This window comes from Hyaena hyaena, unplaced genomic scaffold, assembly GCF_003009895.1.
Source record: "Hyaena hyaena isolate Hyena2069 unplaced genomic scaffold, ASM300989v1 scaffold_53, whole genome shotgun sequence".
Taxonomy (NCBI): Eukaryota; Metazoa; Chordata; class Mammalia; order Carnivora; family Hyaenidae; genus Hyaena; species Hyaena hyaena.
In genome coordinates, this window is record NW_024080686.1 from 2,726,621 (window position 1) to 2,753,914 (window position 27,294).

Below are 27,294 nucleotides of genomic sequence, written 5' to 3' on the forward strand. Positions count from 1 at the left end.
GAAATTATCTGCCCTCTATTCTACGCCACAGGAACATTTTAAAGGTCCGGTGACAGAATATACGTAAAGATGAATGAGAGAAGAGATTATGGAAGCACTCTGCAAGCTGTAAAGCATGAGATATTATAAGCTATTGAAAGAGCATAGCATCTATGCATTGATAGTTCAGTATTAATAACAAATTTAATTTTTAGATGCTTTGCACATGGCACATGGAAGAACCTTCAGTGTCTCTTAATTTTCTTCAGTTTAATTACTATCATAAGTAAATTTAGCGGTGGTTTCACCGCTAAAGCACCAATTCCACCTTGAGACACTAGTTTCAAGAACGGTTTCACACAAGATGTCTGTGGTTAGAAGGGAAAGGTCTCTGATGACACAGTCAGCGCACATCACTGCTCATGCACTGAAGGCCCTGTGCTCCGGAACCAAAAGGATGCCCAAAATTGGATACCTGACCTCAGTGCATACTTTATTCTTTACCAACCAAATCTTCACCTTCATTTCAATGAACAGTTATATTTACAAATGCCGTAGTAGCTGGTAAGCCAAGAGGTGGCTTTATTCTAAATCAAGAATTAAATTACTACAGTGTCACCATATGTGTAAATGGTTCCATCAAAATGTCTTGTGCATTCATCATCATTCCCTCTGGATTTACTCCCAAGTCCCAACCCTGCCTCAAAGAGAAGGCATGCCCATTTTACCCACTGGTTAATATCTGCATTTTTAAGGTTGATCTCTATTGCTCTTTAAATGAGAAACAAGTTATTCTAAATTTATAGATGTAAAATTAAGACTTAAGAAAGATTTCGATCCTGCCTCCCAAGCTATCTAACATAAAAGAGGTTTGCAATAGTAAACAAAATGTGTGTACCTGACATTTATGTGTCTGTTACATCCTGTCTACTAAATTACTGAATTAGCCAGAATACTTATAAAATCTCAAAATATTATGATTAGATACATAAACATGACAAAAACAAGCCCTTTATCTTGGGTTGACTTTAATATGTGCGTGATTTAGTAAACAACTCTGTATTACATTTAACTGAATCAACGAATGAGACATATACACTAAAATAGTTTCCAACATTTGGCAGTCTACAGTTCATTAAAATACCAAGCAAAGGTACCCTTCAATTAGGAAAATTTGTAGTTGAACATAAATAGTGAAATATTAAAAAAGACATTGTAATTTTTAATCATATTGTTATTCATTACCTTGGTTTGTTTGGGGCAAGCTGTCGACTTGGCCGCCTAATAGACTGGTTTTGCTGTATCTTCATTGAAGTTCTAGGAGATGACCGTGCAAAAGGGTCTGGAGCTGGAGGCTTTTTAGGTATCTTTTTCACCAACCGACTAACCCACTTTTGCTGCTCTTCTGTAGAATTTGCTAATAACAACAGATTCTTTGCCGTTGAAATATCATAATAAACTATAAAGAAATATTTGGAAAATATTAATGTGTTTAAGTTGATCTGAATGTAAACGATATTGATGGGGCAAGTAGTTTACTATTTACCTTTGCAAGGTGCTATGATCTCCTCCTTTTTGTCCATGTGATCTTTATGACATTTAATATGGCAGCGACGGCACTCTAATGCAGGAGGGGGTTTAAACATATGCCACAATGGCTTCATACAAGCCTCACAGTTGGTTGGGAAATGATAGAGGGTAGGAATAAATTCATGTCCCTTATGGCAAATATAATTTGATTTTTCTCCCACTGGCTCCACTGGAAATTCTTGTTCCTTCTTACTTTCTCCTTCATTGGCATACAGAATCTATAAATAGCAAAAAGAATAATGAATGATATCCAAACAGTTTTATGTAGTAATTTTTACAGTGTAAATAAAATAAAATTACCCTAAATTATTCAATGACAAGAAAATGACATTCAAATATTACTAGATTCTGTCTAATCAAAAGCTTATATGAGAAAAGCCATTAGACAGTCACCTGGTTCACATTTCAGAAAAAAAAATCTATCTTGTTCAAATGTGCCTCCTTATTTTATCCAGGAGATCTTACTATGTTTTAGCAATTTTATCAGAACAGGCCAAAAGGTGAATTTTCACTTGATGGGTGTTAGAAAGTTTTTCTGGGAGGGAGTGTTCAAGTCAGTCCCCTGACGGGATGTGGCAATTATACAAACTGATGCTCTGGTTCTCAAAAATGGACAGCTGGGTGATAACTGCAAACACAACCCTAATGGGAAGATTTGTATTTGGACAGCTGAGGAAGAAAAGAGGAAAGGATGTGTAATACACTCCAAATAAACATTATAAGCATCCAGGAAATAAGTGGCCACCTCTCCCGCAGTACCCCAAGCACAACGGTTTTTGTACAGAAGGAACTCAGTGACTGCTGGTTTGACTAATTTTAAAATGGAACTAGAGCAGGGAAACGTGGCTTCACTTTAAGTTGGAAGTAAAAGGGCTACTGGGTGCAAAGTTTACCTTCATAAGCAACTTTTTTAACTTTCTAGAGAGCTGAGCATAAAATCAGAAACAGAAGAGAAAGCATATGGTTTAAAAATGTCATAATGAGGGGAGCCTGGGTGGCTCAGTCGGTTGGGCAGCTGACTTCAGCTCAGGTCATGATCTCACGGTTCGTGGGTTCAAGGCCCATGTCGGGCTCTGTGCTGACAGCTCAGAGCCTGGAGCCTGTTTTAGATTCTGTGTCTCCTTCTCTCTCTGACCCTCCCCTGCTCACGCTGTCTCCCTCTCAGAAATAAGTAAAACATTAAAAAAAATAAAAATAAAAATGTCATAACGAGGGGCGCCTGGGTGGCTCAGCCGGCTGAGTGTCCGACTTTGGCTCAGGTCATGATCTCCCGGTTTGTGAGTTCAAGCCTCATATCAGGCTCTAAGATGCTGATATCTCAGAACCTGGAGCCTGCATCATTCAGACTCTGTGTGTGTGTCTCTCTCTCTGCCCCTCCCCCACTCACACTCTGTCTTTCTCACTCTCAAATAAACATTAAGAAAAATTTAAAAAAATAAAAATGTCACAATGAACCTTGAACAAAAGGAAAGCAAAGGCGAGAAACAGGATGTAAAAATACTACAGACTTTATCAAATAAGATGGAGAGGAATAAAGATGTATCCAAACAGAATAAGCATGAAAGACACAGAAGGCTGTTTACCTGAAATATCCTTGGAATTTCTTTAGCATCTGCTCTATATACATCTGTTTGTGTAACTGGTCGGACATGAAATAATTTGCTACAAAAGATTTTTAATAAAGGAATAAAATATTACTAAAGGATCAAATTACATTAGTTATCCTACACTTCTGTTGTAAGTTAAAAAGGACTACTGTGACCCATGTTAGAAGGTCAGAGGATACCTTGGTTCTATTAATGCAATCGCTCCTTGAGATTTTGAGTGTTTCCAGGAAATCAGAAATTTTCTAATTGGTTTCAGGAAACAACATATGTTTTAGCTAACTCTATATACCAGACTTTCATCTTTACGAAGCAAATATAAGAAAATGTAACAACAGTACTGTAGGGCTATACGATCTCCATGTATCTGTATATAAATAGCGCTACTTGACAAAAAAGGTCACATTTCTCTTCTACTTTCAAAGTGGAAGTTTCTAAAGATTCTAATAAAAACACTTACTCTATATCTAAAACCATGTAAGGATTAGATTGTTCTTTATCTTGTTCGCTGTCATAGAAAAGAATCTTCTTACTGCTCACAATCACATACTGTTAAAGAGAGGGAGGGAATTAATGACTGAAGTTAATATATACCTCATTTATTTTTTTATTCTCTTTAAAAACAAATTCTACACCAACAAAAATCATTTAATACCTAAGTTAAATAACTAAACAGTTCTCATTATATCCTAAAAAAAGTCTTCTTTAAAATAACAACAAATGTATAGTTTGCATATATCTTAAATAAGCAAATTGGGGAGGATACTAATTAAAGTATTCTTTAGATTTAGCTTCAAAATCCAGGGGTGCCTCAGTGGCTCAGTTGGTTAAGTGTCCGACTTCAGCTCAGGTCATGATCTCACGGTTAGTGGGTTCGAGCCCGGCGTCGGGGTCTGTGCTGACAGGTAGCTCAGAGCCTGGAGCCTGCTTCAGATTTTGTCTCCCTCTCTCTGTGACCCTCCCCTGCTCACGGTCTCTCTCTTTCTCTCTCAGTAATAAATAAAAAACATTTTAAAAATTAAAAAAAAAAAAATCCAGTAACACAGATAGCCTTGTTGCTATGGTTTCAATGTTTGTGTTCCCCCAAATTTTTATGTTAAACCCTAACACCTACTGGAGGGGGCTCTGGAGGTGAATAGGCCATAAGAGCAAAGCCCTCATGCATGGGATTAGTGCCCTTACAAAAGGGGCTCCAGAGAGATCCCTAGCCCCTTCCACCATGTGAGAACCCTGCAAGAAGTCTGCACCTGGAAGAGGGCCTTTACCAGAACCCAACCATCTGGCGTCCTGATCTGGAGACTTGAAGCCCCCCAGAACTGTGAAAACATAAAAGTTCTATTGTTCACACACTACCCAGCCTATTTTGTTACAGCAGCCTGAATAGACTAAGATATTTATTAGAAATGAACATCATAAGATCAATAAATAGGTCTTTCTATCATACACAGTTGTTTTCCCATTGAAATAGCAAACCACCAAAGTCAATAGGCTTCTGGTTTCCTAACATCAAAACCTGTTTTATTCTTAACAACACATTAATAATGAAAGGTTTTATTCACAAAGATACATAAAATCACATCATTCCAAATCAAAGTCCAAAGTTTTATGTGTCTAAACGTTCTAATTATATATATCTTACAACTACAAAGTAAAATGGTTACAGCCAAACCAAAAGCAAAATAAAAGAAGCATATTCAAAAGTACCAATCACCTTTTTAACCCATCCAAATTTCTTAGTGTTGTTTCGCACAGGTAATGAAAGCCATCCTTCCAGTCTTGATTCTGGAAATAAGCACAAAATAGGAGAATAAATATAATAATTCTCCTAAGAAAATGAGAACTATAACAACATTTTAATAGAAAGGTTACAGAATAAATCAAATATGCCCCTCAGAATTTATCACTGTTTCATCATTATCCAGGGTATAATAATAATGCAGGATCAGTATAAGCAAGTTATGGAACACAAAACAAAATCAAGGTTATACCACATTGGAAATACATATGCTATAGTTTATAAAGTCAAATGCCCCTTGCTGATTAAACTCATGCATCTGCAAAGTTCAGCAGAAAAGCTGCAAAACAAGAGAAGCAGTTCTCTATTCTCACTGATACAACTATATTAGAATTCTTTATTCTTCCTTCGGAAGAAGGCCTACTTATGGATTTACTGCATATATCTTCTTCAAAGAGAAAACCTTTTAAGTTAGAAATTACATGTTTAGAGAAAATGGATTTTTAAAATGGCTAAAATGAGATGAAATAAAGTTGTGCAAATTACAGAGCAATATAACCAAAAGATTTCTAAATTCCAAAACCGCAAAATTGGTAAAATTCTAGTTCAACAAAGGAAACTGCCTGAATCCTTAGAATCTGTTCCAATGGCATTTGATCAGTATCATTTACTGAAATAACTAAGGGCAAACAAGCGTTTCTGGAGGTTATTCTAATAATCACTTACTGAGCTGTGTTAGGTACGTCCATAGACTTTCTTTAATTCTTGCAACCCCACAGGCGGCCGCGCCAGGGCGCCGCTCTGCCCGCTCTGCCCGCTCTGCCCCCAGCCCCTGCGGGCGCTCTCTTACATCAGCCACCTGCAGACTCTGCGGCAGGAGTGCTGTCAGGCTTCAGGTCCTGGGAGTGCCGCTCTCTGCCCTCCCCCTGCTCACTCTCTCTCCCTCTCCAAAACAAACAAACAAACAAACATTCATAAAAACAGCCCATATAATGTTAACTGTCTGGATGTGGTCTTATGCCAACTTAAGGGACTAAATCAGATGATCTCTAACAATCTGAGCAAGACTGAATTTTACTGCTAAAATCTAAGACTTCAATACAATTACTTTTATGATTTATTCTGCTTTATACCTGGGAAATGTGGCAACAATGTAAAAAACTATGGCTATTTCACTTTGCATTCAATTAGTAAGAGATTAAATTTTACCTCCTATTTAGCTGCTCCTACACTAATTTTGTGGGGCATTTACATTAAACATGGTTTTGTACTTATACTAACTTTGTGTTAAACATAGTGATTTTATGTTTTCCCTCTGATTTCTTCATTTAAACTCTAAGTGCCTTCAGGGCCGAGACTGAGTTGAACTGTCTTTTAAGGCTTAACACGATGTTCACTAGCTAAGCGCTCCATGAAAGCCTAAATACATCTTCTCAAACAGTCTGTGTCTTTTTTTGTACTGTCACTCTTGATATGAAACTTCAGAGAGAATTTCTTGTTGGTGGAAAATGGATGAAACCATATGCTCTTTAAGGATATAAAGTTGACAAAATAAGTCTGTCAAATATAATAGCAATGCCATGTGACAATACCTTCAAAACTCCTTTGTTCATGCAGCACTTTCTTTTTAACGGAGGCCAGAGGAATTTGTTAGAGTTAGTGAATAGTTAGTTAATGTTAGGAAAATTTTGCAAAAGGTCTGAAATTAAGGGGAGGGTGAAAAACCCCAAAGGTGAGAAAGATTTTCAGGGTATCACCTGTACCGTTAGGTTCCGATGAAATAGGTAAGTAAGGCAAAGATTCTTCTTCTGAGTCAGAATCAGAGTCAAGAAGCATATGAGAGCTGGAAGGCTTAGTGGCAATATTGAGAGAAGTAGAGGAACGTTGGTAGGTGAATGACATGGATTCCATAGTGCGTGACTGAGAGATATGAACTAAACATCCGACATGAAAGTAAGAATGCAGAAAGAAGTTAAGAGAAAATAAAATGAAAACTTGAAAAGAGAGCTTCCCATAATATATAAAGAACTAATTTAAATAACTAAATACGTGGAATTTTCTTTTGCATTTTCTCACAAAAATGTTTGTCAAAAATCAAGAAACACTGTAAATTTAAACTGTCATTTGAATCCCCCCTCCAAGGAGGTTTTTCTTAAAGAAATGACAAACATTTTTCTCAGGAGCAGGTCAATCACAAGGCTTAAAACAATCAACTGCTTTATATTTAAGGCAACGTCTTTTAATAAAATAACCTAAGAGCTGAAAAGAAATCCGTACCTGGGAAGCCATCATCTGCCTCAGCATCCCCTGGCCCACTGCCTATACTGGAACTATCCAGACCAATATGCAAGGCCTGGAGCTGTGACCGCAGCTGCTCAATGTCACTATCTTTACTGTCCAGTGTCATCTGCAGTTCAATTCGAATCTGGCTCTCTTCAGCTATTTGCTATAAGAAATAAAATTACATCAAATTAATTTGATGCCATATACCTCATAATTTTGCTTCTTAATTCAATAACAATTATGAAGTAACAATTATATCCTATAACCAATAAAATATATGCAGACATGAAAATAAGTCTACTTCTTAAAAAGAAGTCTTCAATCTAGAGTTCAAAAAGTATTCTTACAGCTTGCATTTCATTCAGTTCTTTCTGATACTTGATCATCTGCTGGGTCAACTTTTCACGTTCAGATTTAAGCTCCATATGTAGCTTTCTATTCTCTTTCTCTTTTCTCCGCACATCAGTGTCACTACCACGCTTGACAGGTTCTTTTCGATTCATGATCTCGGCCAACTTGTTCACAGCCTTATAAAAACACAAACATAAGTAAGTAATCAAATAAAATACGTTGATGGTTCTTGGTAACTTACCAAAGCAAGTTGCAGGACCACTAATAATCCCCTTCCCTACACATACAGGGTGACAGAAACACTGTCTACATTAAGTAATATACCCTCCATTGCTCACTACTCTTCTCCAACCTACATTTGTTTTTCACTCTCATGTTTTCTGAAAACTATAACTTAAAATATTTAAATTACATCAGGTTTGATCTAATGTCACGTTCTACTACTCTGAGTTTTTAGTTCCTAGAGAGACTTTCACGAGCCAGCTCTACTTTTATCTTAGAGGAAGAGAACGCTACACTGGCCTCACACTAATAAAATACAGTATGCTCAACCAGAGAGCCAAGCAGGTGGGACCCACGAAGACACCCACAGCATCACAACCGTAAGAGTGAGCAGAGGATGTTCAACAGAGGTGCCTTTTCAGACTAACCCTTTCTCAGGGTCAGTGAATGTTCACTCTCTTTAGTTTCTTAAAAGCAGAAAAACTTACCAGATTACAATAAAAAGTTAAGAGGGAATGTGATTCCATACGGAAAAATTAAGGAAACTTAAAGTAAACACTGAATTGGACAATGTTAACCAAACCTAGCTTCTTCCAATCTGGCAAAAATGAGGTAATTGTGATGGTTCAGAAATACCAATACATTCAATGGCTGCTACAGCCAACCTGTTAATACTGGAAGTAAAATGCAGAAAGAGAGAAAACTAAAAACAATTCAAAATCATATTTAGAGTTTATTACACATACTTGAGTTTTCAGTGTTCTCTCTGTTAATAGCTGCTTCTCAAATTGTGCTTTAATAGCAGCTGCACTTATCTCCTCATCTTTCAACCGTGATAGCTCTGAAATACGAAAAATGTAAAAATTATATTAATAATTACAGCAAGTGAGAAAACATTAGGTATATTTAAAAGGTAAACCTTAAGAAAAAAGGTAAACTTTATTCTTTGTTCATACATACGTTCTTGGGCATCTTTCAATTTGTTATTTAATTCTTCTTTCTCATTTGCAAGATTGGCAACATCACTAGTTAGTGTCCTATTAGTTTCTTCAAGCTAAAAATGAAAGCAGAGAAAAAAATCATATCACAATTTATAAAATCTAAGTTATAAAGCAATTATTCAAAATGAAAATATCCTAGAATATGGCTAAAACTCTTATTTTTCTAAGTACATCTATCTCTACACTTCGTGGCTTTGTGGAACCTTATCGAACTTCAGCCTCGGTAAAAACTTCACTAACCATAATAGACTTCATACACACTCCAGGAGGTAAAAACACTGCCCTTCTGTCAAAAATCCTTAGTGGTATTTTTAATGAGAAAAACATTTAATAAACTAAAAAACAAATGCCATAACTGATCTCTGCATTTCATCATGCAGAATAAACAAAATTTTAACTGTAGTATTTCTTTCAGTACACATTAAAACAAAGTAAAATTTTACTAAAAAAGCTGACACATACTTTTTTACTGTCTCCAAATCCTATTCCTATTCTTCCTTCCCCCAAGAAATTTTATTGTGAATTATGTGTTCATCCTTCTCATCAATGATTATATACTTTTATTACAAACACATAATGGATAGCGTGGTTTTATGTGATTTTAAATTGTTGGGACACCTGTGGCTCAGTTGGTTAAACAACTGACCTCAGACTTTGGCTCAAGCATGATCTTGTGTGGTTTGTGGGATGGAGCCCTGCACTGGGCTCTGTGCTAAGAGTGCAGAGCTCGCTTGGGATTCTCTCTCTTTCTCTCTCTCTCTCTCTCTGTCCCCCACCCCGCCCTGCTCAAGCGTGCACACTTTTCTCATATAAAATAAACTTAAAAAAAGAAACTGTTGATATCTAAAATCTAATTAAATCATCTTAACTGATATGACAGTTCCATCTTCTACCACATTTCATTTATCCATTCATTCATCTATTGAGAAGACTAACTGATAAGACATTTGAATTTTTCCCATTACAAACATTTATGCTGTCATAAAAAATGTACCTGAATTCCTCCACCATATTTAAACTTTCTTTGGATTATATGAATATTTAATTTTTCACATTTAAACTATTTAAAATAAATAAATATTTAAATTGCCAATATATATACTATATATACGATGCCATACTAGATTTATACTCCCCATAGTTTTAAATAAGAATGTCATTTTCCACACATCCTTCAAACACTTGAAAGTAGTCAGATACTGAATTTTGCCATTGTAATGAATATGAAATAGTTTTTCAAAGTTATTTTATCTAGCCTTTACTAAAGAGTAATTAGGTTAAGTATCTGCTTATATCTTTAGGGTTTTCTCTTTTGGCCAACTTTTCTTTTGGATTGGTGAACTATGTCTTATTGGCCTCAAGAGTGCCATGTGTGTTCTAAATACAAACCCCCTGTTTAATGAAAACATTACAAGTGTCTTCTCCCTGCAGTCCGCTGTCTTCTGCCACAGTTAAGTTCCGAATTTTGCTCTGTTTAGAGTTTTTCTTTTTCATCTTTAGATCTTTAAGATAGCCAGAATTTATCCTCATTACGTTGTAAAAGGTAAGGATCTAACGCTATTCCTTCCCACACAGCCCTCCCAAACCATTTGCTGCATCTGTATCTTCCCCACCGATGTGTCCATCACAGACCAAGTTCTTTATGTGCAGGAGTCTATTTCTGGCCTCCCTACTTATTGCCACTGAACAGAAATAAACATCCCTGCTCCAATGCCACACTTTCTAATCAACGTACCATTTTAATGACCCGGATGACTGACAAAACAAATGCAACTGCTTGATGTTTTACTTCTCTTTGAATTCCGCACTATAATTTTTTTTCAACGTGCATATGACTACCTTCATGGTAGTTTCAAGATTCTTTTGAACTAAGGTTTGTTTAACAAGAAAAAATGGTTTATACTGTTTTCTGCTTTTGGCATTTCCCTCTCCCTTTAGTCCTTTCACTCTGAATTTACCAACAGGCAGAGCCATTGTAAGCAGTTCTTTTCTTCAGCCTCTTTCTGTCAAACAACACTGAGAAGCTAGCAGTTAACTGGATAGAAATTCTCATAGCCAGTATACACAATTTTTCATTTCTATCTACAGTACTTTCCTAGAAGTGCTTTTAAAGAAGATTTATGACATACTAATTTGATTAACATCAAAAAAGAACTAAAATTTTTACTTACAGATGCAATTGTAGCATCTTTTTCAGTGAGTTCCTGTTTGTGTCTAGCCATCATCTCTTTGATCTCAAGTTCCTTCATGATTTTCTCTTTTTCCAAATCCGAATATTGCTCCTCAGCAATTGAACGAGCCAGCTGCTCGGAGTCTGCTTTGGTCAAGGTGATCTCCAGCTGAGCAGCCAAGGAGTCCCTACATTTTAATGATACATCATTTTCATGTTCAATTTCCACCAGGACATCCAACTTTCTAATACACGTCATCGGCGAATTCTTACTAAGGGTACAGCAGGTACTGTTCTAGGAGCAGCATGCACAGCTGTCAGCAAAAGAGACAAGGATCTCGGTCTGTACCTTTCGTCCTCGAATTCCTGTTTCTTCTGCTGTAATTCTTTACATAATTTGGTCTTTTCTTCACATTCTTCTTTAAGTTCTCTCACTTGTGTTTTATAGAGGGTCTAAATAGCAAAAGAGAACAGAAACATGTCACCACCATATCACCATCATCAGGAGCATTATTTCTACATTCAAAGTCTATCCAGACAAAAAGTCAAGTTGAACACGAGTATGTTCCTGCACACTGAGTAATGCTGGGCCTCTGAGCAAGCTAATAGGTTAGCGGGCTTTTCTGGTAATCAACCAATTAAATAATAAAAGTTCTGCTAATAACTTAGAAGCTTGATATAAAAAATATTTAAAAATTTTTTTTTATTTTTGGGAGAGAGAGCACGCAGGCACGTGTGAGAGCGTGGGGGAGGGGCAGAGAGAAAGGGAGACGGAGGATCTGAAGCAGGCTCTGTGCTGAGACTCAATCTCACACACTGTGAGATTATGACCTGAGCTGAAATTGGACGCTCAACAGACATCCAGGCAACCTAAGAAGCTTGATTTCAACTGGATGTCAGAATTTCTCATTAAATGACATAGATTGGTAGGATAAATAAAGAGGCAAAGAAATCTATTATCAATTTAGACAAGAAAATTCTTTTGGCCTAAATGCAATAGATGACATTACTTTCATATTTTGAAACGGATCTAAAAAAGTACAAATATTAAAATGACAATTTGTGAAAAATATTTTTTAAACAAACTTTACTGATGTGCTTAGAACTATTTTTCTAGCAATGATAATAGATTTCTGTTAAGCTATCAATAGTCATTTGCCCAGCTCCTTTCAATATGAATTGTGGCGCACAAACCATCCTACCCAAACCTCTGTCTGATGTTTGCTAGAAGAATCCATCCTAAAGACAAGAATTATTTTCCTCACTCTGCAGCAAACAAACTTTTTTAATTCTACAAATACAACAGTTTTCAAACTAATGTATCTGGAACTTACTGAGAAGTACTGCTCCGCTTCAAGCTGATCTTGCAGTTCTTTCATTTGCCCATCTGCATCTTGACGTTCTCTGTGGGGACATTAAAGCAAAGGTTCAAATAAGCTACACACATATTAAACCAGCATCTCTTGAAATGTGGTCTAAGGAATCACTGGGCATCCCTGGACCCTTTCAAAAAAAAAGTCCCAAGAGGTCAAATTATTTTCATAATACTAATAATCACTGTGTTGTTTCTTTTTTTTTTTAATTCTCATCCTCTCACTAGTGGGTATAGACTCTTTTATTAAGTGATATAACATATGTCATTGTTCCAACAGCTAATGAAATGTGTCTGTATGCTATTGTGTTTTAAAATTCTCTCAGTTTGGTGGCTCAGTCAGTTAAGCGTCCAACCCTTGGTTTTGGCTCGGGTCATGATCTCACAGTTCATGGGTTCAAGCCTGAGATTGGGCTCTGCGCTGATAGCATGAAGCCTGCTTGGGATTCTCTCTCTGCTCCTCCCAAACTCATGCTTGCTCTCTCTCAAAATAAACATTTAAAATAAATAAATAAGTAAATAAAATTTTCTCAGTTTTGATTTTTTTTTTTAAATTTTTTTTTTTTAATGTTTTATTTATTTCTAGTAGAGAGAGAGAGAGAGACAGCGTGAGCAGGGGAGGGTCAGAGAGAGAGGGAGTCACAGACTGAAACAGGCTCCAGGCTCCGAGCTGGCAGTCAGCACAGAGCCCGACGCGGGGCTCGAAACCACCAACCGCGAGATCATGACCTAAGCGAAAGTCGGACGCTTAACCGACTAAGCCACCCAGGCGCCCCTCTCAGTTTTGATTTCTAACACAAAAAATATTAGGTACCACTCACATCAACACCTTCATAATTTTTAAGAGTGTAAGGGAGGCCTGAGACCAAACAGTGATGTATTAGAACGGTGGCAGTAAATTACATCTTCTCACACATTCACTGTGATCAGCCATTTCTGCCCAGCTACCTAGAAGAAGTAAAAGAGCACCTGAGAAGTGGTTATCTCAGGATGAGTGAAGAAATGACTGAGAAGGGGCCAGAGAGGAGGAAAGAAGCACAAATTTTTATGTTTAAATGTTGACGTTTAAATTGCACAGACCTGTATATTCTGTAAAAATTCACTGAGCTCTACTAACATTTGTGTGTTTTTTCTGTATGCATATTACATATATGTATGCATACATCTTCAATAAAAAAAAATTTAAATAAAAAATAAAAAGTGAGCCTAATAACCTATGTAAGATGTTGTATTGAAATAAATTTTTTTAATGTTTTTTTTAAATGTTTATTCTTGAGAGAGAGAGCATGAGCAGGGGAGGGGCAGAGAGAGAGGGAGATCTTGAAGCAGGCTCTGTGCTGACAGCATTGAGCCTAATGTAGGGTTCAAACTCACAAACCATGAGATCATGACTTGAGCCAAAGATGGACACTTAACCGACTGAGCCACCCAGGTGCCCCAAATCCTAGGGTTATTAAGAAAACATAAAAATTACAGTTATTCCAACTCAAACCTAAGGTGAAAAAGCAAACTGGAGAACACCACCACATATGTGATACAATTAAAAAACAAAAAAACTCCAAAATCTATAAAAATCCCAACCCTATAAACACTGTACAGATGTACTTAGGAGGAGACATAGAAGGATAAATAAACTATCACAGTCTATTCTTTCTGGAGAGATGAACTATGTCTGCATTCATAAATAGGAACATATATTGTTTTCTTTTTTTTTAAATACAGTTCTGAGTATTTTACAGGGAGAAAACCTTTAAATACCACTTAAATATTTAAAAACATACATAGCAAGAAAGACTCAGATCAAATGATTTAATCATATTGTTTTCAATCTGTATATTACTGAAGGCTTTTATTCTTATTCTCATTTAATAATTTGGTCACTTTGTTTACTTACCAGCTCTTAAAACCTCCACATAAAAAAAGTTATCACTCAATGTCATTTATCTGTGTTATATCTGTATTTTATCACAGAGGTGCCTGCTATTAAAAGTGAGAATTCTAATTTTTCTGAGTCAAAAATGGGAAAGACGCTAATTAATAATATATGAAAGGTTAATTTTTTAAATGATCTCATCACCAGCTAAGCTCATTTGCAGCAAACCGCAATATAATTCTAATATCCTTAAAGAGCTGCTATCATTCATTTACATGTAACTTTAAAAACCTAACATTTATTAGGTATTTAAAAGTACTTTTCAAAAACTTAACCCATTATATGCACATGGTTACAATTAAAAAGTGCAGAAGAGCACAGAAAAAAACCATCAAGAATGGCCGCAGGCTCCTTATCCACACCTCTTCACACCCTCACCTCACTCCCCTGGAGGAATTCACTCTGTGGCATTTGTGTTGCTCTAATGAGAACTACCTCCACATCTCAGCTCATTTCTGGACACAAACTTAAACTCGTACTAGCGAACTGCCTGCCGCCAGAGCGAGAGGCTGGCTCTCCCCACCCCGACCCTCCCGCAGCTCCTCTAACAGCCGCAGCATGGGCCTCCGCCACATGCGCCTCGCTGCCTCCTCCATCGACCACAAACCACACAACCTCCGCGGTTTGCGACGAGAACTGCAATCCTCCCGCCCACCCTTCCTCCTCTTGCTTTTGAAATTTCATAAGAACATGTCCAAATGTGGGTCTTTTTTCACTTATTTTCTATTGAGTCCTTTCAATCTACGCTTCCAGCCAAGGGAAACTGTTTTCTATTATTTCTTTAATAATTCCTGTGCTTGGGTTTCTCTAGACTTCTTTCTGGCGCTGGAGGTCCTGGGCCACGTGTCTTCTATGTCATTCCCTCTTACTCCATTTGAGGAGATTTCTTTGAATTTTTCTTTAAACCATCCTAATAAATGTATATGCAGTCATTTTTAATCTTTAACAACTCTTTCTTATTCTGGCTGCCTTTTTTGGATTAAGTCACTTCTTGTTTAACGAAAGTAGTATCTCCTAAAAGGTTTTTTTTTTTTTTTTTTTTTTAATATTTTTATTTATTTCTAGGAGAGAGAGAGACAGCACGAGCAGGGGAGGGTCAGAGAGAGAGGGAGACACAGACTCCGAAACAGGCTCCAGGCTCTGAGCTGGCAGTCAGCACAGAGCCCGACGGGGGGCTCGAACCCACGAACCACGAGATCATGACCTAAGCGAAAGTCGGACGCTTAACCGACTAAGCCCCCCAGGCGCCCCTGTATCTCCTAAAAGTTTTGATCAATACTAACTATTACCAATAGGCTTTTTTTGGTCTGTATCTTCCTCTTCTTTCCTTGCTATACTTCTCATCTGGGGGTATGTTTCTTTGTTCTTTATCACAGTCTTTCTCTTTCATACTGAAGACTTTCCTCAAATGCCTAATGATACTTGGGTTATTCATTTACAGAGAAGGCAACAGGTAGAAGTAGTAAAAACTCGTTGGGGAAGCAAATATAATCTTAAAGGGTAAGAGTGGCACTCAACACATTACTTAAACAGAAAAAGAGAGCAAATGTGGTCAAGAAAATGAAGTAATCGTAAGAAAATTCCCAGGAAAACCAAAATGAAGATAATTTACATGTGGACAGTCATACATATTAATAAACCTTTGTCTCAAACAATTTACTTACTTTCGAAGTTCAGCATTCTGCTTTTCCAAGCTCATTTTCATTTCCATGAGATGATTATTCTCTTGTTTTAACTGCTTTTCTGACATTTTTAGTGTGTTAACTTGCTGTGTTTGCATCTTCAAGTCATTTTGTGTAAGGCAGCGCTTCTGAGTTTCTTGCTCTATTTTTAATGTCAAGTTTCTAATCTAAAAAATAAATTGTATACTTGTTATATAAATAATTTTTATTTTTCTTTAAACATTTTTTCAATGTTGCAGGCTCCAGGTTCTGAGCTGTCAGCACAGAGCCCGATGCGGGGCTGGAACTCATGAACCACAAGATCATGACCTGAGCTGAAGTTGGACGCTTAACCACTGAGCCACCAAGGAGCTCCATTATTTTGATTTTTCTTATCAATGAAGCTTGCAGCAAATATGATCATGCATAAGAGATTTTTGTCCTTAGGCAGTTAATTCATTTCACAGTAAAATAACTTTTGTATTTCTGATGTCCTCTTTTTTTAATAAAATATGGCCTTTAGGATAAAAATAACTTAAAAACTTTTAACAATGATTCATTTAGGGTATCATCCAAATTCAGTAAAATTAAAGCATAATACTTTAAGAAAAAATTTTAAATTATGAAGTCAACATTACAGATAAACCTAAGTGGACTATGAATTCCTCACATAATTTATTGTTACTTTTTAGTAAACTTCATACTCACATCCTCATTTAGCACATCTTTCTGCTTAAGGAGTTCATTTATCTTCTGCTGGGACTGTTTGAGGTCACAGTCTAATATAGAGCATCTCTTCTCAGCTTCCAGCAACAGGTTTTCCACCTTCTGCTTTAACGCCCTTTCCTCTGAGAGCTTTTTCTCCATTTCTGTTGTCACAACAATGGACACAATTATGCATTCACATACCAAAAAAGCATATCAAATGCATGACCCCATACTATGAAAATTACTGTAAATAATGCTGGCTTAAAACCTTTTAACTTTCCAATTTAATATTTCCATCGTTCTTCCTAATGTGTTTGAAATGTCAACAGTTTCATGCTTGGAAATCAGGCGTTTTATTTGCAATGTGGAAAAATCTACCACTCTGCAATATTGTATCAGTTCTAACTCAAGTAAAATTCTGCCTTCACTTATGGTTCTAAAAGAGCCTTACAGCTTTTGAATAAAGACTTATTTGCTGCTACCCTATGCCTCCTGGGGTTACTCTTCTTGCTCTACAATACCCCAGCCAGCCGCTCTGCTGTCTATGGCTCCTGCCACATTAGTACAGTACGATGCACAGGATGACAGTTATGCTTTGGGGAAATGTTAAAGGGCAAGACGCTGGGACCAAACTTCTTGAGGTTAAGCCCTGTCTCTGACACATCCTAATTATTTGCGTGGGCAAGTTAATTAAGCTCACTGAGGCTCAATTTCCTCATTTGTAGAATGGTGATAACAATACGTATCCTCCCTCACAGGGATGTTATGAAAATTCTTAGTTAAGATCTGTGTGGCACTTACTAGCTGGTTGGCATACAAGCAGCACTTGGTAAGTGCTCACCATTTAAAGGCACTGTTTAATGACCTAAAGAGAATGCTCACAGTATTATTTTAAAAGAAAAAAGCAAAAAAGTATAAAAATTTCAGAAAACATACAAAATATCATCCTGACTAGTAAAACTGTGGTTAATCTTTACTTCTTTATACTTTCATGTATTTTCTAAATGATTTGTAATGAACTTTTAATTTGTCTTATTAATCAGAAAAGGCTTTTAAAAGTGAAAAACAGGCAGTTTACATCTAAGCAAGTGATTTCATATTAAATGTCAGTTATTAGCATTAAAAGATTACCTTTAGATGTACTGATTAGAAAATCTTTTCAAATCCAATTAGGCTCCTCTGCTCTTTCATACCTAATGCTCAGTATCGAATTATCATTTATAATAAAGTTATGTAGGGAAAAATTAAGCTTATAAATTTTCACTTTTTAATGAACTACCTTCAATAGTGTGAAGAAATGAAACTATTCTTCACATTCTACTATTTCTAAGCATTTTCACATATCATTGCAGTTGGTCTTCAAAACAACCTAATACTCTTAATTGTCTAAGAAGAAACAAGGCACAAAAAAGGTTTAAGTAACTAGACAAGGTTATATGACTAGTAATTCATTAATAAGTCATATTCTTAATCAAAAGAAGCTATGACATGGCAGCAGAAAGCACAAAGGCTTTTAGAGCTGGTTTGAATACCAGCTATAACATTTTTGTGTGTTCATATAAATTATGAAAGTCATCATACATCTTACATTAGTATTGTAGAAAGGACTTTGAAAAAAATTGTAGGTACTGTTACTCTGAATTGGTTCATTTTTGTCAGTTCAGAGAATAACTCATGGACAGATGTACTCATTTAAAAAAAACCAATCACCCTAATGTGGGCACACAGACAGGGGCACAAGGGAACTTACTAAGGTGATAAAAATACATATTCTATAACTTGTTTTGAGTGGTGGTTACAAGTGTGTATTACAAATGTGAGAAGTGCTTGCGTTTTACTGCACCTGAATTACACCTCAAAAGAATATCTTCTAGAACACTGACAGGGAAAGATGGCCCACTAACTTCCTCTCTTGTAATTAGATTTTTCCAAATAAAGCACTCATTTCATCTTTTAACATCCTTAATTACTGCCTTAAACTACACTGATTTTTAACCAAAAAAAAAAAAAAAAAAAAAAAATCTCCAACTTAAATTCCATTCATTAATTACAGGGCTATTTTTTTTTTTTTTTTTGCTAAGTTATTCATGAATGTTATGCTTCAATTTGAAATAAAATTTCTACTTAAGAGTTCTGTTCCGTGAGTCTTTTATTAATTTCCTTTGGAATTTCAAATGCTTCATAAGTATAAACAGTTAGGAAAACAAGAAATTATCCTAAAACAATTCCAAGATACAGGCTGGTTTATAGAAAAGTTAACTCTGTTATCTTACCCTATATTCCTTAGTAGTGGATGACCTTGACCAGATCTAGGTAGTATCTTCATCATGCCAGAGTTCAAAATAGTCAATGAGCTTATATTCTAGTTAGGTCAGCTTCTATTTTTAAAATATGTATCTTGCATAAACCAGCAACAGTTTTGTTACACATGCTGGTAAGTGTCAAACTAAATATTACAAAAAGGGCAAATCCTCCAAATCTGAATAGATATATCTAGAACTTCATGCTCTTTATGCCTGTTACTATTGCTATTACCGAAATACTCTCTTCTCTCCAATGCTTAAATTTGGTTGAATAATTTTGTGTTTGGGCCTTACTATCTTAGAAATGTGTTGCCAGAAGGGAAAAAAAATTGATATGTATATAAACTTCTCTAATGTTTTTTTTCTTTCCAGTTCTCAATATTTGACAATAAAATATAAAAAAATATTTTTCAAAATCAAAGAGTTGACTACAGAATCAATTCTTAGTAAAATGTTGCAGAAAAACCCTCTTAGGAAAAAGCGTACCTTTCATAGCTTCTGATTTTGCTTCTTCAATGGATTCATAAATCTTATTTTTATCTGCCAGCCGTGCTTTTGTAGCCTTATGCTCAGTTTCTTCTTGCTCTAAGCTCTGCTGTATAACTTTTAGCTGGTATGTCATATCTATTTCCATGTTGTTCTTTTCCTATTAAAGATTTAAAATAGCAGCTATCAATAAAAAAGACTGGCTCACAATTTCAAAAACTTATAAAACTATTTTTTACAGGCTAAGAATGTTCAATACTTCCCTCCCCCGCTTCACTCAAACTTCTTGTAAAAGTGATCCGTGGAACCCACCTGCTCACCGCTGAACCTATGTCCTATCCCTCTACTCTCCTGCTAGGAGATCTGCACTGAGAGTGCTCCATCTCAATAAAGTAACACATGATATTCTCAACATCAGAGTCAATAAACACTTTTCAGTATTTACCTCATTGAGACTCAATGTTGCCCTTGAAACCATTTCCTTGACATACCTGACAATGAACCCACTTGGCTAGTCCCTTCCTATTCTCATCTCTTCTGTCACTTAGGAAGTTTTACCCTAGCTGTTCTTTAAATGCTGGTCTTCTCTGGAGATGGTGTTTTTCAGCCTCTTAAAGCTTCTCTCCTTCCTGTGTCATTATTGCTCACCTTTAAAACATTCCAAATGTTTCCCTTTGCTAGAGCTAAAGACAGATTTTCAGGATCCTCTACCATTTACCCTTATATTCCACACAGGAGACTTGTTTTAAGTTGGGAAACTTTAATAACAGAAGCCAATCTATTTTCTGGATATCTGCAAAAGATTTTCCAATTCTTTGTTTTCTATAGTTTGTATCATAAGTGTAAATATTTCTTTTGTTTTTCAAATAAGTCTTTAATACTGAAAATGATTTTTTCTTTTTTAAGTTTATTTACTTTGAGAGAGAGAAAGAGAGGAAATATGTGTAGAGGATGGGCAGAGAGAGAGTGAGAGTGAGAATGAGAAAGAATCTCAAGCAGGCTCCACACAGTCAGTGCAGAGCCTGGGGCAGGGCTTGAGCTCACTAACTGTTGAGATTGTGACCTGAGCCAAACTCAAGAACTGGATGCTTAGTCGACTGAGCCACGCAGGAGCCCCTAAATATGATTTTTTCAATCCAACAACAGAGTAATCAACTCCGCCCTGAAACACCAGTGCTCTGAGCAATCTTTTCCTAGATAGGCTCTTGCATTCACACAGCTTCAGACATGCTGTATCAAATGACTCTCAAATATTTCTAGCTTCAACATAGTTTACTGTTTTATGAACATCCTAAGGCACCTCAAACATAGGACTAAAACAGATTTTGTCATTATCTCTTCTAAAAGAGTTATTTCCCTTCATTCTTTTTCCCCCTTATTCCTTATTAATTAGTGTTAGCATTATATATCTTGTCACAAAGTAAGAACCTAGAACTCATCCTTAAGTACCACACACACGCTTCATCTAAGCAATCACTAAGTGCTGCCAAATATTCTACCTCCAAACAGTTCTCAGATTCATCCCCATTTTCCATCCTTTTAACTACTGTACCAGTTAAGTCTCCATTATTGGAATTACTGAAAATGCCTCTGACTAGTCTCCCTACCTCTTATCTTGTCTTTCTCAAATTTATTCTCCACACATGGTACACAATGATCTATCTTAAATATACATCTAAAAAGCCCTTCAGTGGCTGGTTCATTACCTAGAGAAATTATTAATAGAGCATCAATAATTAATAGTCTGTTAATAAGAGCATTCAAAATCTTACAGGATCTAGCTCATGTCTAGGTCTATAGCCTCATTCTGGACAGTGAATTCCTCAGGGTTACCATGAGGACCATACTGCAGTCTTCAGGCCATTTTGGCCTGATGTCTATTTTTGTAAAATTTCACTGGAACATAGCCACACCCATTCCTTTACATATCGCAGCAGAGCTGAGTTGCAACAGACTATATGGCTCTCAAAGACTAAACTACTTACTGTCTTTCACTTAAAAGATTAAAATCTGTTGACCCCTGCTCTACACTCCAGACTACTGAGCAGTGTGCAGTCCATAAGCCAACTCTGCCTTTTCTGTTTCCTGTGTACGTCTGCTCCTGCTGTCCCCCCTTGCTCAGAATGTGCCTTTCCCCTGCCTACCACCCCACCCTGTGCATCCCATATATGCCGTCCATTCTTCCAGCAGTCTCTTTACCACACCGCCTTAGAACTTTCTGTGTGCTTTATTAATTATGTTAGGTACTACTCTTTAGACTGTATTTTTTAAAATTTATTATTTTTTTAAGTAGGCTCCATGTGGGGCTTGAACTCATGACCTAGAGATTAAGAGTCACATGCTCTACCATCTGAGACAGCCAGGGGGCCCCACTGTGAGATTGCTAAAGGCAAGCAAAGACTGCATCCGCATATTTCTACCACAGGTAGAATACATTAATTCTTCAATACTTCAACAAATGGATAAGTGAACAAAAATAACACCTTAACTGCACAGAGCCTAAAAACTATCCCTGGCTTATAACGGTTTTAAAGAAAAACTTTCTTTTTTCTTTTTTTAATTTTTAAGGTTTTATTTATTTCTGAGAGAGACGGGGGGGGAGAGAGAGAGAGAGCGAGAGAGAGAGCGAGACAGACAGACAGACAGACAGACAGACACAGCATGAGCAGGGAAAGGTCAGAGAGAGAGAGGGAGATACAGAATCTGAAATACGCTTCAAGCTCTGAGCTGGCTGTCAGCACAGAGCCCGACACGAGGCTCGAACCCATGAACCATGAGATCATGACCTGAGCTGAAGTCAGACGCTTAACTGACTGAGCCACCCAGGCGCCCCAAGAAACTTCTCAATGCCAAAAGCCATTGTAACTGTGTATCATTTTAAAGACATGGTGTAATCAAAATTTAAGTTTTCCTTGGATCCCTAGGAAGAAACATTCACTGAAAGAATACTGATAACCCTTATTTTAGATTAAGTTTTCCAATCTAAAACTCTTTGTCATTTTCTTACAAAATATAAAGCTGAACATGTTTTTACCTTTTCCAAATCAGTAAATCTCTCCTGTAGTTGTCTCTTCTCCATCTCTGCTTTTGCTAATAAGATTTTGCCATTCTTTAAATCTTCTTCTAGGCCAGATATTCTACCTAAAATTGCAACATTTTAAAAACAATAAACCCACAAAGTACATATATTAAATTAAGAGTAAAAAATTTGGAAATCACCTCATACTTTGCAGCTGTTATTTATGAGCAGAAGTTTTATAATTGTTGGTAGAGGGCTTTATGGTTAAGTCAGCTGGAAGCCAAGGCGTCACCTTGGGAGGTGGTTTTTGATAACTTACAATATTTCACACTATTTGAAAGAAAATCTTCTATTCATAAAATTTTGGATCAATGCATTTCCAACACCCTAATTTCACATAACAGAGTAGTATATTCAGAAATGTGCTATCCCAGCACATATACCCATCATCTAAAGTTATCTCCAAAATATAAATCAAGATGAATTCAAATGTAATCTCTACTTTATAATACCTTGCAAGTCATTAATTATCTCTGATCCGTGAGTTCGGTCCCTCCGTTCAGATTCTAGAACTGACTGAAGATTGATAAATTCCTTTTCCAGTTTTAACTTGGCAGTCTCCAGCAGACAGTTTTTGTCTTGAAGCTCTCTATTGTTAGACTCCAGCTGCTGAATCTGCTTTGTACTTTCTGCCTGGGTTTTTCTTAATCGGGCTGCAGTATCAGATTCTGTTCTCAGCAAAGCATTGGTTTCATCCAGCTGTAATCCCATTCAAAATCCAACAGACAACAACAAACACAAGTGCATATAATGAAAATACTCCCATTTAACAGCCCGTTACAAACTATTTAAAGAAAAAAAATCCCTAAAAAGTTTCCTAATGATTTCCCTTTAAAATCAGAGGCAAAGGCTTCTGTAACATTCCCAATTAAAATTAGTAAGTTATCAAGAAAATTCAGTATCTTATTACAAATTGAGATTAACCTACTTGTCTCTGGAGTTGATTTACTTTCTCGGTGGATATTTGAGAGCTCTGATTCCTTTTTTTCAAATCTTCAAGCTGATCCTTTAAACTGTTAACTACGATAAAAAGCATTTCAGTGGCAAGCTTCAACAACAACACACACATACATACACACTTAATTTTTTTCTTGGTAAGTATTTAATATTCTACACCACAAACCATCATTTTCCAAATTTCGTTTCTTGTCTGCTTCATGATCAGCTTTCCGCTGAAATTCTGCATTTTTGTGCTGAAGAAGTGCCTTTTCTCTTTCTAATTGTCTTAATGATGATTCCACATTTTTCCTTAAGGTAATCTGAAATAATGCTTAAAGTTATTACCAAAGTTATTTTATATGTATAAAAATCAAATGAAAACACTATTTTAGTATTTCAAGCAGATAACAAAGAACTTTTAAAAAAGCTATAACTGCTGTTAAAATTTACAATAACATTTTCCATTATTTCAAAACAGTATACCTCTCTTAAATTTAATATTAAGACCATACTGTTAATTGTTTACTACTGAAAGTCAAACTTTCTGTAACATTCCATCCCCACCGAACCATCTTCACTTAATTAACTATGGATCTGAAATGTTACAAACAGAAATTTAAAAGAAGAAACATGGTCACTTTCTCTTGTTAACCCAAGTAATTAACACAAATGCAAATCTTTTTACGTGAAATATCTACTCATACTAAATCAACTCAAGTTTGCGAAAACATAACAAAATGAAGCTATCATCATGGTTATCCTGTAACTTTCATCCTGTTCACCAATACTACGTAAGGTGGGTCTTACTATATATCAAGTCAGGTATTACTCAGGTTCTATGAGAACTCTGCAGGGAAGGCAGGCATCAGAACTTTTAGTCAACAAAAATATTAATGAAAGCACACGGCAGCTTTACCTCCTCTTCCAGCTCCTTTGCTACTTTTTCAAGGCGAGTATTAGCAGATCTAAAGGATTTCAAAAGAAACAGTAAGTAAAATCTCTCCTAATTTATAACAAAAACATTTACATACTATAAACTCAAAAATAATCATATAATTACTTTGTAACTCTTCATTTTTAGTAAAACATTTAAACTTAAATTTTAAAATACATTTCATTATCTAAACAACATACTTGCACTTTTGCTCTAGTTCTTCTTTGGCTTGTATCTCAGTGCTAAGGTGTTCTTCTAATGTGTATAGTTTTTTCTGAATCTGTCCAAAAACAAAAAACTATATAAATTTTGGTCACATTTAAAATATGAGAGGCTTAAAGAAAACAATGATAAGCTGTTTTTTAAGCCTAATATAACCTCCTTTATAATGGTACAGTTTTTGTACCTTCTTAATGTGACTTTTACTGACATAAGGAAAAAATTCTCCATCTCTTGCTTTCTACGTATGTGTGCAAACATGTACACACTACGTAAATATGCAAATGAGAAGCTCTAATCTTGGCAGAATTCTTCTATGACACCAAGTCTCTCATTCATTCCAAATAAAGGATATCCTCTGATGTCCTCCTCTGTTCTGTAAAAATTATTTATTATTTATGTAAAAATTATTTTTTTATTTATGTAAAATAAATATTTTTTTTATGTAAAAATACTGTCACAGTGTGTATTTACAAGATGAAGAGATCTATATCTGAAACAAATGTTTGGAATATTTGACCGAAGTTGTTCAAAAATATATTACGCTCTTAAAAATGAGAATTCAAGCTCTTCTTTGTATCTTTCTACACAGTGCCAGGAACACTACTATAAGGAGTTATAGTCAATTACGTCTTCCAAGAATGACGGCTAATTGATTATAAGTCATTTCCTTGCCATTCTTTACGTTTGCTTCTAGGCCAGATATGTTGATCTTTAAACAAACTGAAAATTACATTACATATTAAATAATCCATTTTTGGAGCATTATTTCCTTTATAAAGGACTTAACTTTTTTAGTGCCTTTTATGACTTAGGTATTAGGCATTTTACAAATTGTTGTCTCATTAATTCTAACAACAACCCTAAAAAGGTGGTAGTGTTGTATCTACTCAATAAAGAAACTGAAATTCAAAAGAGGTGAATAACTCTCTAGATGGCTTAGTTAATAAGTGGCTGTGCCAAAAATCAGTTCAAGTTTATTAGATTCCAAGGCCAATCTTCTTTCCACTATTTTAGTGACTAGGTTCCTCATGTTTTCTTAAATATTTTATGTATCTTAAGCAAAACTATCATTTTTCCCTAATAAGAATATACAGGCCAATGAACAAGTCAAGTTTAACTGCTTTTGGCTGCTATTACATTAGTATAATTTGATCACACTAGTTTTCACTTGTTAATCTAAAATTCTACTATCAGTTATAGATCCTTCATGAATAAAAATAAGAAAATTATATAATACATATTTAAACAATAAATCCATAGGGGCAATAATAAAAGAAATACTTGGTAGAAACAAGGTTGGGAACTTCGTTCTTAAGTAGATGTAGCACTCCAAATGCTAGGTAGAAAATGGCTCTATCAAAACTAGAGTGATGTGTTTTTCTCAGTTTTTCAATGTAAGTGACATCAACATACCTCTTGGCTTTCCTATTAAAATAAAACAAAAAAAACACAGAAATTTAAAATGCTTGCATGCTTTATAAAATTCCTAAAATGAATCATCCCAAAATCATCTAACCAATTTTTTTTTTTACCTTCTATAAATTTTAAGGAGAAAATGTTATTAGCATCCTTATTAATGTGCATGTGTGTGCACAATTTACTTTTGTGTACGGTTACAAATTATAGAGGCCACAAAATATTGTTAGAGTTTGATAAAATTACCGTTTATATGAATTCATTCCTGAACACTCAGAATATTAATTTCTCCAGTATTTCTATACCCTTATAATTTATCAACTATATCCTTTTAGAGTACTAAGATTGTAAAAATTTCTGATATTATAGATGTTTATAAACCTATTCTATCACTTTTTTGCTATTAAAACTAAGCCTAAAAGCTATGCATAATTCATCTTTTTACTAGACACTCTATCTTACACAATACTATCTTACACAATACTACTTTTTCATTGAACTGAAAAAATCATTTCAATGTTCTGAGAACTGTATTACAACAAAGAACACCATCTAATGATTCAAAAAGTAGCATCCAATGAACGTTTTAAACACATGGATATTACTAAGTTAGTTCAACATGTGACTAAAATATAGTAAAAATTTATACATACTTCATTTTTCCTTGACTGTACTGAATCATTTTCTCTACAAGATGGAGAGTCACTTAATAACCTAGAGAGAAAGGCAGGAAATCAATTCTGTGCAGGTCATTTTAATCCATTTTATAATACCCCCAAATTATTCTCAGAATTAAATTTTAACCACAAAGATTTCTTTTTCACTTTAACATATTTTCAATGAAGCATTGTTTCCCCCTCTACACACTTATATCATTCTCAAGAATTTAAAATGCTACAATTGTTTTGCCCCCCACTCTTCTCAGATGTTCTAGTCTTTAATATCATTGAGACTGGAGTCACTATACAGACTATACTTTCCCCCTCTTCATCTCATTCTGAGTTCCTACAACTATGTTATCTAGAAATCTTCTAGAAAAGAGACCCCTCTCCTCCTTTTCAAAGATAACATCTCTTGATTTCCAGGTCTTAAAACATAAATCATCTCTTCTATTTACATATCAATTTCTCACTTTAACTGGGTCCTTCCTCATTGCCTATAAATATGCTTGGGTTTCTCCAGGCACCCATATCCTCATTTTAGTGAACATTACAATAGTTTTTAGAATACTACTGTTAGCAGGGTGGCCAACTCATCCTGGCTTGCCTAGAATTTTCTCAGTTTCAGCATGAAAATCCCTCGCCAC

The 27,294-nt window shown here is 35.6% G+C and overlaps 1 protein-coding gene across 1 annotated transcript in view; it reads right to left on the bottom strand.

Annotated features, from left to right (window-relative positions):
• The window catches only part of ROCK2 (Rho associated coiled-coil containing protein kinase 2), a 133,766-nt gene that overhangs the window by 10,864 nt on the left and 95,608 nt on the right, over positions 1 to 27,294 (bottom strand). The window contains exons 10-32 of the mRNA XM_039231051.1: positions 26,642 to 26,702; positions 25,986 to 25,997; positions 24,551 to 24,630; positions 24,333 to 24,381; positions 23,601 to 23,736; positions 23,406 to 23,497; positions 22,930 to 23,176; positions 22,433 to 22,539; positions 19,399 to 19,558; positions 16,610 to 16,770; positions 15,905 to 16,089; positions 12,270 to 12,339; positions 11,285 to 11,388; positions 10,937 to 11,123; positions 8,725 to 8,818; positions 8,511 to 8,605; positions 7,539 to 7,718; positions 7,186 to 7,354; positions 4,885 to 4,955; positions 3,634 to 3,722; positions 3,153 to 3,231; positions 1,526 to 1,787; positions 1,225 to 1,438 (exon numbers count right to left, since the gene is read on the bottom strand). Coding sequence (XP_039086982.1) covers positions 1,225 to 1,438; positions 1,526 to 1,787; positions 3,153 to 3,231; positions 3,634 to 3,722; positions 4,885 to 4,955; positions 7,186 to 7,354; positions 7,539 to 7,718; positions 8,511 to 8,605; positions 8,725 to 8,818; positions 10,937 to 11,123; positions 11,285 to 11,388; positions 12,270 to 12,339; positions 15,905 to 16,089; positions 16,610 to 16,770; positions 19,399 to 19,558; positions 22,433 to 22,539; positions 22,930 to 23,176; positions 23,406 to 23,497; positions 23,601 to 23,736; positions 24,333 to 24,381; positions 24,551 to 24,630; positions 25,986 to 25,997; positions 26,642 to 26,702 — 2,904 coding nt within the window. The remainder of the gene's footprint in view (positions 1 to 1,224; positions 1,439 to 1,525; positions 1,788 to 3,152; positions 3,232 to 3,633; positions 3,723 to 4,884; positions 4,956 to 7,185; positions 7,355 to 7,538; positions 7,719 to 8,510; positions 8,606 to 8,724; positions 8,819 to 10,936; positions 11,124 to 11,284; positions 11,389 to 12,269; positions 12,340 to 15,904; positions 16,090 to 16,609; positions 16,771 to 19,398; positions 19,559 to 22,432; positions 22,540 to 22,929; positions 23,177 to 23,405; positions 23,498 to 23,600; positions 23,737 to 24,332; positions 24,382 to 24,550; positions 24,631 to 25,985; positions 25,998 to 26,641; positions 26,703 to 27,294) is intronic.